A 15,380-nucleotide genomic window follows, 5' to 3' on the forward strand; every position below is an offset into this window, starting at 1 on the left:
AATATTATATTCTTACTTTTAATTGATTAGTATTTAATATTATATATGTAATCAGTGGCGGAACTAGATTATTGGATGGCCTGTGTAAACAATTTTCGTGAAGGTTCTATGAGTCTATGACTAAGACAGAATTAAAAAAAAAAACTCAGAACTTTGTCTTTCTCATGTTACATCTTTATTCTTTAATACATTCAATATAATACAGGTACTGTCATATATTTGAATTATTTAAAAGCAGGTAAATATTAAAATTAAGTTGTGAATATTTTTTTCGACTTTAGTTTTGTTTAAAAGTATTGATCAATACAGACATATTTAATTTGTTTGCAGTTTGTTTTCAATAGGTATCATGGTTAAACCACTTATATGTGTTTGAGACATAGTATTTCTGAGGCAGATATTTATTAACTTCAGTTTTGAATAAGATCTCTCAGCACTGGCCATAGTTACTGGTAAAGTGAGAAATAAATAAAATGCCTTTAATAATTCCGGGAAGCTTGTGAAAACGATTCGAGCTCGTAAGCAAATATTGTTTTTTAAGTAGGGCTGTGTTTCATGCACTAAAAAACCTTAAAATGCATTTAAAGGATTTTCCTAGAAGTGGCACAAACATTCGATAGAGACTGGCACGATGGCCTTCTCTACAAATTAAAATTATTCCTCTCAGCTCCATACTTTCTAATAATCCGATTTTACCTCTGCGATCGTACATTTCCAGTTCGACAAGGCTGAAGGCGACTCAATATCCTCTTACTTTCCAATCTTTGATAGTGTTTCACAGGGAAGTGACTTGTCGCCCGACTTATTTAATATATATATATATATCAGATATTCTAAAAACAGCAAACACGACCATAGCAACTTATGCAGATGATACAGTTATACTTGCCCCCAATTCAGACTCCGTTCAAGCTTCAACCTATCCAAAATCACCTCAACTTAATAAACACCTGAGCAACCAAGTGGAGAATTTTAATACATCCAGATAAATCCTTCAATGTGCCATTTACACTAACAATCTCCCCTCACTTCAATTTCAAGGAGTAGAGATTCCTACAACAACACAGGTAAAATATTTGGGTATTTTCTAGAAATAAAGATTAACTTTGGGTCCAAATTTAAAGTCCAAACCTTTTTTTTAAACCAAAGGTTTAAAACCTTCAATAACAATTTATATTTACGTATATTTTTTTTAGTCTCTTTCCAAAGAATCATCTTTAGGAGAGATATTAGAAAGAACATTAAAAAGAGACTAGAATTTATGTTTTGCTAAAACTTTTGGTTTGCTAATTTATTATAGTTTTGTTTTATCAGGTATGTTCTGAAATTAAAAGGTAATGAGGTGACGGTTGACGTTTTATTATAAAAGACCAAGCCGCAAACTGTATGAGTTTTGTAAGATTATTTACAGCAAGATCAATATTATCAGATGTTTTAAGCTTGACATTTAAACGTGTTGAAATTGAAGCTTGAGTGAATTTGAGTATGGAGGTATTTTACACAAATAGTAACACGACTTTATATTTCTAATAACAGTATGATATAAATTTAACATACAACTGATCTAAACATACATCATTTGACGTACCGTTTCAGAGAGTGAGTCTTGTACACGACAAGAGCCCATTATATACGTGTCATTGACGTCATATTACTCATATTGTCATACCTATGTGTGTGTGTGTGACAATAAGTATTGCTTCACATTACAATAGAAAGTTAAACTATGATACATAATATATTGACACGTGCATCCGTGTGCTTACAATGTATGCATACTGATATTAATTGTACATTTCAACAAAACGGATTTGTTGATCAACAAGATCATGGAATTTATACTTGTTAGTAGAAGAAATTAATAATTTAGGAGACTTCTGACGTGTCACAGGGGAAGCGCTTACTGTTAACATAACTGAGGAGTGATGTAGGAATTAAGTTCAAGGAGGTTTTCTGTCTTATAGTTAAGGTTATTAGGAATCTTAGCAACAAAAATATCTAATATATCTGGCACAAGTGTGTTGATGTCGGTCAGTACGTAGGACGAAGAGGAGCAATAACTTTGAAATATTTGGTTGCAGTTAAATTTTGGAGAACTATCCCTCGTGTATTATTTACACGACAAACCCATATTACAGGTATTTTGCATTATAGTCACCTCCAACTATAAAATCATGTTTTATTGTGTTAATATGGTTGGTATGAATTTAATTTGTTATATTGTGTTTAGGAGAAGAGTATTGGCTGCAATGGTAATATGGATGTTATTTAATTTAATAGCTAGACCACAAGATTGCAAAATAAGGTTGGCAGAAATTTGGAAGAAATTTATAAATGATTGACAATTTAATTAGAATAGCAGCTACACCATACACAGAGTTGACTGGTTGATTAGTTTTTTATACATTTTATTATGGAATATAGATGGCAGAATATTTGGTGAAATGGGCCCTCTTATAAGAGCAATATCTATTTGTTTATTGTGAAATATAGTTTTAAGTTCATTAATATCATTTTTTTAAAGTTAAATATTGCTATAATACTATATTTACAATGGTAAATGTTACAATGAAATTATCAAATCATTTTTAGGCTTGATGTAAAAAATTGATACTATAGTATACTATTATTATATGCATTTCTTTAAATACACACGCAAAATTTACCATTTTTAACAGGTTTTAGGAAAAAAATACAAACAGTTTTGGTACCCTAATTTAATTTTACTGTAGTTGGTGTCATAAAACACTACTATTACATACTTACATACTACTATTACATACTTATTTGTTATTACTAATATGCACATTGCACAGGACATAAATATTATTATATTATTATATAATATGTACATACGTGTATACTGTATACGTATGCTATTAGTCATTATTAGGGTACGGAAGTTGATACATTTTGCATTTTTTTTGGGGGAACTTTTTAGACGATGCTCTGCTGGTCACAAATGTGTTTCATGAGCATGTGAATCTAAACAACTAATTTTTATTTTGCACTTTTTGGTGTTTATTACTTTTTAAGTAATTTTTTGACATTTTTAGGTCATTTCCCACATTGTTAGTCATTTTTAGTTTTTACTGATTTCACATTAGTTCAATTCATATTGTTTCTTGTCGACCATTATGTCAATAACTTACTTAAAACTTTGAAATTACCACGGACTAAGATTAGTACTTATCCGATTTTATCTCACCGATTACAGTCATAGTTGTAGAGTTGAAGTGAATATTATTGTACCTAAATTTTATTATTTTTTCATAATATTTTCGAAACGCCGAAAATTAAAACGTCAGTTAGTGTTCTTTCTTGTCTACTATATTTGTTATTTTTTTTATTTAATTTTTTAGGATATTTTTTGTCATTTTTAAGTCATATTTTGAGTAATTTGTATATTTTGATAAATGTACATAGAATTTCATAGTAAAATAGAGTACAATTAAAAAAAAAAATTTTTTTATTAATTTAAAACAAATAGGTATTTGTATTTTTTAAGAACATTTTTATCATTTTTATGTCATATTTGCATATTTTTTTAAATAATTTTTTAATGTTTTTAAGATTAAGGTCATCAATTTCCGAGCACTAGTCATTAGTGGGCCTCAAAGATTTTCTTACAAAATTGGTATAGTCCGCACAACTAAAAATGTTAGGAACCACTGTAATATAACCGATTAAATTTCATATCTCATCTTATCCTATTCTAAAATGTGACATAATTAATAGGTACACCGTGTTTGTTAGTGATACTTATTGATATAAGAATCAAAGAATTATGCGACTGCTAGCTGCTGCTGCTGCAAAAAAATGGTGCCCAATTGTTCATTTATAAAATTATGACGGGGATCGATTGTGTTCGCACACGACGTTTTTTAATGAAGACCAATATTGTACATTTACTGTTTCTCAAATATCATACTTTGAGACCTACAATCTACTTTTATTTTCCATTATAGTCAGAGATGAGCAAGATACACAAAAAAATATATATACATAAATATATAATATATATTATATTGATAAAACCGTAAATACTGATTATTATAATACTATAGTAGTATAGTCAATAATACCTATAGGGTACCTATATTATAAATGTTTAATTATATAAATGTATAATAATATTCACTAGTCAGGATTTAATTTAATTTATATTGTATATTAGGTCTAAAAAACTAATAATTTATTTATTTAGTATAATATAACGTCTTGTTTTCCTTTTAAAAATACTAATTTTTCAAAAGTCACATCTGATAATTTATTCCTTTAAAAATTGACATAATTCATTTATTGGAGTAGTTAAAATCAAAAAATCAAAAATGTGGGAAGGTCGATCTCAAGAAGACTTGATGATGAATTCAAATCTGTATTCAAAATTCTTATCACTTCATTATATCAATCGGTACGTTGGAAATAGAACAGTCTATAATCCTATGTTGCATGTGTGCACCTGATTTAATAAAATTAGGGCAAACTGCACAATTTTTTTGGGGCCCTCAAGTCGAAAAAATGTTCTAGAAAATTTTTACATAGAATGTACATAGAACCTAACCTAACCTATGTTAATAATAATAAAAAAATATTTATATGTTAAAAGTGTTAAATATCAAAATACCTATCTCAAAACTCATAATTATTTGTACATTATTTCATGTACTATAAATATAATTTAGTTACTCAATTTAGTTACTTGGTCTAGTAAATTAAGGACAATGAAAAGACAATACTATATTAAAATATTAAAAATACTTAAGGATCTTATTATATAAATTTAAATTAAAATTAATTAATTTCAGTTTTCCATAAAATTATAAAAATGGAAAATAACTTATTAATTTAACAATTTATTCTATATAATTAAAATTAAATAAAAAATGACAAATTTCTATTTACATTTTATCATAAAAAAGTTTAAATTAGTTATAGGTACCTATCAAATATTTCTGATGTTCAAACAATTTTCTATTATTATTATTTTAATATTTTGTGATGGTAACTTATTAGCACTGGGGTATGGAATGACAAAAATGACCAAAATCAACTGACAATTTAGTGATAAGAATATACTAAAGTCTGAACATTGACAGTTGGTATTACATTTTTGTGGAATTAATTAAAAAAAAAAAAATTTTCTACAACTTGCAGAGCCCGGGGGCCCCCAGAAATTGGGAGCCAAGTGAGTGTGTGTTAGACAAAGACAGAAGATCATCGCTTCCAACCCCCTTAATATTTATATTTATAAAATAATTTTTGTAATTTTCAATATTAAAACAGTTTATAATATTTATATATTTTGGATTTTTTATTCCATATTTTAAGAAAATTTGGTTAATACATTGATTTTTATCATGATAAAATCTGTTACCTAATCATTAATATTTAATTATTCTAAAATATATGTATATCATATTATATCAACTTATATAACTCAAAATTCAATGTTATCTTTCTGTAATTCTGTATATCGCTCTACTCAGGATCTAAAATGATAGCTGTGCTATGCATAATCTATGATTTAAAATGATAAGTTGGTAACAAATGTTCTTAGAAATATTTTATAATTTTGTAATATTGATGGTCATGTTGAAATATTATTCTTTTATTTAATGCATCATATATGTTACTCTAAACCTAAAAACTAAAAATATATAATAATTTTAAATCAGATGAATCATATTGAATAACCCTATATTATACTACATTTGCTAATATAGTATAATAGTTGACTATATTTTGATAAAATTGCAATTTATTTACATTAAACTTAATGCTATATTTTTTTTTCATAGCAAGAACTTTTATTTAAGTTTTATGTATTTATTCTTTGTTGGTATTAGTTGCACAGAGTATATCGTCAAAATAAATTATGACATTTTCTATATCAAAAAAATAATTAGGTAAGAGTTAACTTTTAAAAATTTCTGGTATTGATGGTAAATCAAATAATGTTCTCAAAAACTTATAAAATCTAAAAGAACTACTAAAAGAGCAGTATTACTAGATTCTTTTTGCAACATCAAGTTTTTAAAACAACAACGAGATAGTGGGTATTACACAATTGTAATTATTGGCGGTATCACATTTGATGCAAGTCGTAAATAAAACAACCAGTTGCCCATTTATCTACCTATATTATATAGATACTTATGAATTTTTAGCTTGTACCTATATATGTCTGTAATTTGCATTTATGTATGAATAGTAATAATATTATATAGTATGAAATGAAAATTTCATTTGCTAAATCGTTGCGTAGCTGCTGCCACTTATATTTGGCACACAAGTCAGGAACCGCTGATCTACATAGTAAAAATAATAGGTACGATGGAATAAAATAATAATAATACATTAATATGTATTAATTTTTTATTTTTGATGGGAAGCTTAATATAATAAATTGTTATCAAATATTTTATCTATTATAATAACATTTAAGAAAAACGTACGTACAATTATTGTTTTATTTGTAGGTTTTTTCATGTATGAAATTAATTTTGTGCTCAGAAAGGAATACTTTTAGGACACCAAGAAAAGAATGCCATTTGCATTTAAACATTTTAATCATGCGTCCAAGTAATAAATAATAATGTGAAATAATATGCCAGAAATTGATTACTTATCTGATAAGTTATAATATACACTTAATGTCTTTGGAATCTTTGGATACTTTTCTTTAATCATTTGGCCACATTTATTATTGATAAGTTGTTATCTGTGAATTTGACATCGAAATGTTTATTTTATTTTAGTGTTAATGATCATAGACATTAATATTTTAATCCACCTGTTTGCAACAAATAATTTATCATTTGTTACTGAATACTTATATTCTCTACAATAATTTTGAATTGTGAATTATTTTTTTAATAGTTAATTGAATAGAAACTGTTGTATCATCATTAAAATGTGTCATAAATACTTAAACATTAAGTCATGAAGTTTACTTTATATTTAAAGTTTTATTAGTCCTAATATTTAGTGAAAATAGTATACATTATTAAGTTTAAGCGTTTATTGATGGGTGAGTTTGTATGTATATTGCACTGTCAATAATTATTAATTGGTTTAGGTAAGCGGCTAATCTATGATTTAAATAATAAGTACCTAAATACCTATATAATCTAATACTTAATAGTTTCTTTCACATAAATATATGTTAATTAAATGCCTAATGGTTTAGATGCATTAATGCATTATCAATACAAATTAAAAAATATCGAAGTCAAAAGTTAAAGATATTTGTATGTATATTTTACTCAAGTTTTAATTATTACCATATGTTTTCAAATCAGTGGTTAATTAAAATATAATGGAATATTAGACTAAATTACTGTTTTGGTAAATGTAAATCAATTTATTATTATGTCTATTTGATATAATATATGCTATTTTTCAATTCAATTTATTATGTTAATACCTACGGTAAAAATTAAATCCAAATGTTACATTCTCAATCATGAATTGGCTTTAGTCCAACATTCCTAACACACTCATACCATATTTTATTTTGTCATTACTGTAGCTTTGCCAAAATACATAATCCTAGGTATTCTTATTTATAACAAGCACTATGAAGTTCACAATCATTTTTATCAATAATAATTTTTTTCTTTCTGAGTAATATGAGGCATTACTAATTTTACTGCCTAGTTAAAACAAATAAAGTTGATATTTTAATAAGTTATTTTATTTTATTTTGTTACAGTTCATGAAGTTTTTATAGTGAATCCAAAATGACTTCTAATGAGCCATTACTTGTTCAAGCTGTATATTCATTTAAAGGAAAAAATAATGACGAGGTAAAATAATTTGTTGATATTATTAAGTTTGCGCTTATTTTCAATGTCATTTTGATATTTTGAATTTTGATTATTGCTTGTTTTATATTTTTACGAATTGCCAATAATATTTATTTGCTTAAATATTCATTGAATTGTAATATTATATTTTCATGTCTTTAATCATTTTATATCCCTTAGAGGAGACCTTGAACCAACGTTATGGTATGATTTTATTATTTTTATATATTTTATACTCATTAAGTGTTATTTATTAATTGTGTGCTTAGCTTGAAGGCGTATATAAGTGCACGGAAAACATATGATTATATTTATGTTTTATTTTATTTAAAATTTTTTTTACTTAAATTATTGTAATATCTTGCTTCTAGCTGTGTTTGAAAAAAGGAGATATTGTAATTGTCACTCAAAAAGAAGATGGTGGCTGGTGGGAAGGAACCCTTAAGGAAAAAACTGGTTGGTTTCCATCAAATTATGTCAGAGAATATAAACCACAAGGTAAACAATTAATTTTAATTAATTTATAGCTATTATATTGTACATTTTATTACAGCAGCAGAACATATTACAAACAATAAAGTGCCAAACATACCGGTAGATTTAACTGAACAGTTAAGAGCTAACCGAGCTGTAGTTGTCATGGATATTGTAGAATCTGAAAGAGCACATGTTACTGAATTGAAGACACTAATCCAAAGTTTTTTGATTCCTTTGAAAAACTCAAATATGTACTGCATTTTCAGTATAATAAAATTTAAATATAAATAATAATAACAATAATTTGATTATAGAATGAATATTGAAGAGTATAATCAATTAGTAAATAATATTGAAGAAGTTTCAAAAACTCATGAAGAGCTTTTAGAATCATTAGAACAAGTATCTGGATTACCACAGTCCGATCAAAGAATTGGTAAACTGTTTCTAAACAAAGCATCTTTTATTAGGACTGTGCATTTACAATACTGCGCTTCTCATCCTAGAGCAGTTAATATCATTGATAAATATAAGTATGGACTATTAATTATTTTGTTTTTGTTTAAATGATAAATTAATTTACTTTACATATTACATGATTTTAATAAATAAAATAAATTTTAGAGATGAATTAAATCAAATAATGGAAACACAAGGTGCAGTTAGTCCTGGAATTTTAGTACTGACTGTGTCATTAAGCAAACCATTTAGAAGATTAGACAAGTATAGTGGGATGCTTCAAGAACTGGAAAGACATCTTGAAGAAAGTCATGTTGATAGAGGTGATACTCAGCGATCCATCAGCATTTATAAAGAAATTGCGGTTAGTAGATTTTTATATCATTAAAAATAAAATACAGCTACTATGACATTGAACATGAATTTGTTCAATTGTTTTTTTTTTTGGTAGGTGAAATGTTTCCTATTTTTTAAAACTAGATGATTTGTGTCCCTGTATCACTTAATAGTTAATACTATTTGACAGTTTTGGGCAAACAGATGTATGTGTATAATAAATATTTCTTTTAATTATAATTCAACATTGTTAATTGTTATTGTTTCATAATTATCAATTTATCTTTTAATTCAGCATGTAAAAGTTATGATGGTTTTGACAAAATATCGACAGCACCTTTTTTTAAGAGCATTGTTAATTTGTTGTTGATTTATTAGTTTATAATTTGTTTTTAATAAGCAATTATGCTTTTTAGGTTGAATATATTAAATTACAATTATTTTTTATTTAAAATAAGACTTGCATGATTTCAAACAAATCTCAAACATACATTATTTTTAAAAAATTTATGAAATCAAAATATGGAATAATCCATATTTGAATAAAAAAAAACAATTTGTTTCATAAAACACCTGTGTATAATATACATTTTATAATAGCTGAAAAACTCAATTGTATAAATGTAATATTGATCAGATCATGTCTATAATATGTGTAATTAGATGGTACTGTTAAGGTATTATTCAAATAATGGGAAAATCCAAATATTGTTAAACATTTTGTAGATGCAATTCATCTGGGAGTGAAATACAATCAAACCGCAATTCACTAGTTTATTATCAATATTCATATCCCTGAACATAATTTTTCATATATTCATTAAACACATTTTTTTTACATTTAACTATTAGATTGATTTTTTCAATATTTAATTGCCTATCATCGAGAGATTAAACAAATTACTTATTTAAATAACATTTAATAACTACTTTAAATTCATAAAAAGTTGTGATCATGAAACTTTTTAATATTTTTTTATTGTTAAAATAATGTTTTCAGAATAAATTACATAAAATCAATATTTTCCTTATTTCCCTAAAATTTTATTTTTCTTTAGATTTTTCTAGTTAATTTTTTAATTTATTTATAATAGGATAATATTGAAAAAATTACATTTAATTTTCCAGAGTGTATGCTTATCAACAAGGAAACAAAAAGAATTGGAATTATCAATATTAAGTGGAGTTGTACAAGGATGGGAAGGCACTGATGCATTAAGTTTAGGCGATGCAATTAAAATTGGTTCTGTTGCATTTGGCTCAGAGCATAAAGATAGATATCTTATGTTATTTTCTACTCATCTAGTTATTTTATCAGTATCCCAAAGACTAAGTTCATTTATATACGAAGTAAGCCAATGGTACAATCTTTATTATTATTTTCTTAACACAGCACTTAAATTACATTTACTGCCTTTATTTGTCCATTATTATTATTTTTATATGAGTTATAGAAAATTTCCACAATCTGATAGTTGTTAACTGCAAATCTTGATTGGTTTTAAATACAAATTTTTAATTTATTAATATTTATAAATTTTACGGTCAATTATTTGTATGTTAACTAACTTTATATTTTGTGGATTGATAGGTATCTGTAACATGTATGAAAATCGTTATTTAAAATCAATATTAATGTTAAATTTACTATTTTTTTGATACCAATGATAATAATCTCTAAACTTTCAGTCCTTGTCCTTTATTAATAACCGCCATATGTCAACATTTAATAATCATGTGAACTGAATCTTGCCATTTTAGTGAATATTGACATACAATAGAGATAATTAATATTCACTATTGCACATAAATATATTAAATAATCATCTTTAATTCATTTAAAAAACTTTATACTCAATTGTGATTGAAATAAAGATCAAGGCTTTTCTGTTTTACTCATTGGAAAAGCAAAGACAGTAAATGTTGGTATATTGTTTTTGAATATATAGTATTCAGATTTTGAAAAAAAAAATATTGCTTTGTTATTACTTTAATTATCAATAATCAATTGTTATTTGTTAAATAAAATGCAAATATATATAGCTATAGTTATATTTATGTGTCTTTTTAAGGGTAAACTACCATTAAGTGGAATTTGTGTCAAAAAATTAGATAATAATGGTGCCATTAAAAATGCTTTCGAAATATCTGGTAAGAAATAATTTTTAATCCAGTAATCATTGTTTTTGAAACGAAAGTTTTTTTTTTTGAATACAAATAACATATTTTTTAGGTCCTTTAATTGATCACATTGTCGCCGTTTGCCAGTCCAAAGAAGAGCAAATTGATTGGATACAAAAAATTAACAAGCAATTAGGAAATAAGTGCGTCCCTAATACTACATCTAGTAAATCAGTAAGTCTAAGCCTTGGTCGCCTTAGTGATTATTTCGCACATTTAGTATGCAAGGGTGTTATAACTAGATCACTTTTGAAATTAATTCTTTATACACAGTACATAAATAATATTGATACATCAAAAGTTGTTAGGCGTTATACTAATGAACATAGTGATTTTTATTCTCCTTGTAAAAGTAAACAACAATGTCTAGAAGGAACACAGTATGATGACAAATCTAATGTATCAAATAGTTATGATATTTCATCACCAAGACATTGTTCGTCAATGGTTCTTAAAGAAGATGGAAAAATTATATATGGGAAAAAGCTGTTGTTCACTCCGATTCAAACCAAAGCCTGTCAAGATCTAACTATGTCGACGTTGTATAAGGAAGATATGACTGATAATTATAATCAACATTTCTTGAACTACGAATCTAATATTGAAAATTTAAAACCAAAACATTTGACAATTCCATTGCTAAATACAGATAATAAAGATGACATTTATTTATCAGATAATCAGGATAGTACATTTTCCTTGTGTGATTTAAAAACATCTTACTGTTATGATAACAGTGGTGAAGATGAAAAAGATACAGAAATAAGTCAAGATTTTCAATATTTTAATTTCAAAGATCATAACAGTTTAAGGTCGTCTGATTCTGGGTTGGCTGATATCACAATTCCTATTGCACAGCAGTCACCATTACCACCTACTGAAACATCTAGTAGCAATTCTGAAAATTTGTGTAAATGTACTTCATCATTACATATCAACTCTTGTATTTTTGAAGACATAGATTCATTGTCATTGAATAATAAAGCTTCTATGCCACTAGACAAAGGTGTTACATTTCGTTCTGAACTTTATGCACATTGGTGGCTCAAAAAAAAGCTACAGGCACCTCCTGGCAGTTGTGATTCAGGCAAGATATTAATTTATATTTGACTGTGATTGTGTTGCTAGTTGTGTCACACACATTATACAGTTTGAAACTAACATCTGACATTTGCTGAGTTGATTTTTTTTTACAAATATTCTTTTATTATACAACAGATGCAAAGTAAGATAATTGATTGTATGCAGTAGCGGCTTGTATTGGTTTGACTTGGTAATGAAAAAAAAAAAAATGTATATACCTGCCTAAACTCAATTTCACAACAAAAAAAAATCAATTAATTTCATAATGAAAATGTTGGGATAATCTGGCTAATTTGGCCTTGTAACCATCACGGCAACCAAATTATATATACATACATAATACATATACCAAGTGTTTGATCATTATATAGTTTATACAATTAAATTATCTAATCACTGTATAAAATACTATAGTATACATTTTTTCTATAAATATAATATTTTGGTTCTTTATTTAAATTCTCCTTGTTTTGTTTTTCGTATTTACCAAAAGAGTGCGATTACTGTCGCACAAGAATTCAAGTCGCTACTGATTGTTGTCTATGTAAAACTTAAATTATTTTCTCTTTTTTTTATTTTGTCATTATTGTAGTGTTTAATAATTTAGCTTTTAAAAATTATAAAATATGTTATAAATGCCTAGAATCACATAGCCTATCGTTTCAGACTTAATTTTTCCACCAATGTGTATTAAATTATTTAAATAGTGATTTTAATGCTATAATACACGATGCTATTAGCATACATTTTAACATAACTTAATTATCCATGCTTATACAACCCTACCTTTAATAATGAACTAACAAAAATAATTTAATATTTTAAAATTGAATGAATAATAAATATTTACTATTTAAATTTTTCATGCTAATTGCTGTGGTTAATATTTCTTTTTAACTGTAAAATAAATGTATTTTTAATTATTATTTGTATAACTTATTATATAAATTTAATATTACATTATCAGTGTTGTATGTAAATCTTCATGGTTTTTGATTTCAAATATATTTTTTTTTTAGATGGAAAAAGGTAATAGATTAGCTTGGGATGTGACAAGACTTAGACCCATTCCACCACTTCAATTTTATCACAACATTAATGAAAAAAATATCTGTGTAACTAAAAGATGTAAGTATATATAACTATGGATTTTTAAAGTAATGAACTGTGTTCCTTATCCTTTATTATAAAAAGTTTTCTTATCCCTCTCTGTGCATCTTGTACTCGTAATATTGATATGTAACATCAGTGTGATAGAATTTATAGCTAAATCTCTCTTAGCAAAGGTATCATAATTTAAATTGTTAAATAATTACAATAATAATGTTACATTATTACAAACATAATGCATTCATTTCACATTATTTTATTTATTTTTTACAAATTCTTCTGTAACAACTGTAACAACTGTTAAAATGTAAACTTGTGTGGGGTCTTAAAATCTAACAATGTGTTTGTTGGCAATTTTTAAATTATAATTAACTAAAATTAACTTTTATCTTATAAAAGTATATCCTAAAAATCTATTTTTCACTATATAAAATCCAAAGTTAGTGTGCAAATTATAATAGAAATAATCTCTTTCACTAGTTATTAATATTAGTTATCTCCTTTACAGCAATCCCTTTCCTCATAGCTTTATATATGTTTCTAATATTCCTATTAATATACTGATTATAGTTGCTATTACCACTATATTATATTTTTAAATTACATTTTAAAATAATGTTATTTTTACAACCTAAATTTGGACTTAGGGTAATTTAATTGTCTTAATTAAAAATGTTAATTATAAATAAAATGAAAATGTTTTCTTTCTAATATAGCTGAAAGAACATTTGAAGATGATGGGAAAGTCTTGAGAGTATTTGAAGCATTTTGTTCAAATACAAAATCACGACATGCCAGTTCAGGTGATCATTCTTTGTTATTGTTGTAAATTATGATATGAAACAACATTAATAGTTAAATAATACTTATATACAAATTTATTATAATTTCTGTACCATTAATGATTTTATAAGGCTGTGAATAATGTTTTTTGGCATTAAATAGTATTATAACTGATACGTTAAAATAATACTAAAACTCTTTTTCCTGTTAAGTAAAATTTTGAAAATTTAAAAATTATTGCTTGGTACTAATATTAATGTACTTTTATGTATGAATCAGTTTGTTTTTATTTATTTATTTATCATTATCATTATTATTATTATTATTATTATTATTATTATTATTATTATTATTATCCTGTACAAAATTATAATCAAAAAATGTATGCTTAATATGGATAAATATTAAATTTAGAAGTAGTTAGATACAAGTTTACAGTTGCATGTGTTATATTTAAACTATTGATGGGAAAATATAAATTTATTACAGTATTGTATTGCAGGAATTTAAATTGAAAATCTGCCATTGAATGTTACTTCTCAGACGTTAGGTAAATTCAAAAGGACTTGAACCCAATTAGTTAATAAAATAAACATGTTAATTATGGTTGAAATATACAAGGTTATTGCATAATATATATAATCAAATATTTGATGATAAAAACAAAAATGGCAGCGTAAACGGGTAACATATTTAATTGATTAAAATCAATTTTTATGCCAGTGTATTTTTCATGATAATAAAAATTGATATATTTTGTAATTTGTGATATCCCTTTACGCAGCCATTTTGTATCTCATGATAATAATAATTCTTGTCGATATGCAATAACCTGTATATTTCAATCATGATGTTAATTATAATTTTATACTATTTACTATATTGTACATTTTTATAAATTGTTTAAATAATTAAATATATATATATGTCTGTACTACAATAAATTAATTTATAAAATCATAGTGTTATATTTTAAAGAAAATTATAAAAATAACATTTGTAATTATAGCGTTGATTCATTTTTTTCTAAATAATTCAATAGCACTTAGTAGTTGATTATGATATTTCGATGAAATTTTTTGTTTATAGGTGGCATAACACAACAATTTAGCCTCTTCATTTAATTAAGTACCAACTATA

General features: G+C 25.4%; 1 protein-coding gene across 6 annotated transcripts; it reads left to right on the forward strand.

The window, feature by feature from the left end:
- Positions 1–6,773: 6,773 nt before the first annotated feature.
- LOC132927013 (rho guanine nucleotide exchange factor 7) lies at positions 6,774–15,246 on the forward strand. 6 transcript variants are annotated; one of them, XM_060991461.1, is made up of 12 exons: positions 6,774–7,033; positions 7,718–7,811; positions 7,992–8,015; positions 8,183–8,309; positions 8,365–8,539; positions 8,603–8,821; positions 8,913–9,111; positions 10,212–10,433; positions 11,156–11,234; positions 11,317–11,438; positions 13,367–13,475; positions 14,174–15,246. In XM_060991461.1, the coding sequence occupies exons 3-12, from the start codon at positions 8,013–8,015 to the stop codon at positions 14,284–14,286; spliced, it is 1,368 nt and encodes a 455-aa protein (XP_060847444.1). In that variant the 5' UTR covers positions 6,774–7,033; positions 7,718–7,811; positions 7,992–8,012; the 3' UTR covers positions 14,287–15,246. The 6 variants fall into 6 exon arrangements, with proteins under 6 accessions (XP_060847444.1, XP_060847443.1, XP_060847440.1 ...); XM_060991460.1 differs by lacking the exon at positions 7,992–8,015 and having other exon boundaries at positions 14,174–14,260; positions 14,743–15,246; XM_060991457.1 differs by lacking the exon at positions 7,992–8,015 and having other exon boundaries at positions 6,774–7,081.
- The last annotated feature ends 134 nt before the right edge of the window (positions 15,247–15,380 follow it).

Source organism: Rhopalosiphum padi, chromosome 3, assembly GCF_020882245.1.
Source record: "Rhopalosiphum padi isolate XX-2018 chromosome 3, ASM2088224v1, whole genome shotgun sequence".
NCBI classification, from domain to species: Eukaryota; Metazoa; Arthropoda; class Insecta; order Hemiptera; family Aphididae; genus Rhopalosiphum; species Rhopalosiphum padi.

Bases quoted from the DNA above. Each gene is read 5' to 3' on its own strand.
- LOC132927013 (XM_060991457.1), top strand. From the start codon at position 7,746: ATGACTTCTAATGAGCCATTACTTGTTCAAGCTGTATATTCATTTAAA. The intron at 8,310-8,364 runs GTAAACAATTAA...ATTTTATTACAG, and splicing joins CAGAGAATATAAACCACAAG to CAGCAGAACATATTACAAAC. The intron at 11,235-11,316 runs GTAAGAAATAAT...CATATTTTTTAG, and splicing joins AAATGCTTTCGAAATATCTG to GTCCTTTAATTGATCACATT.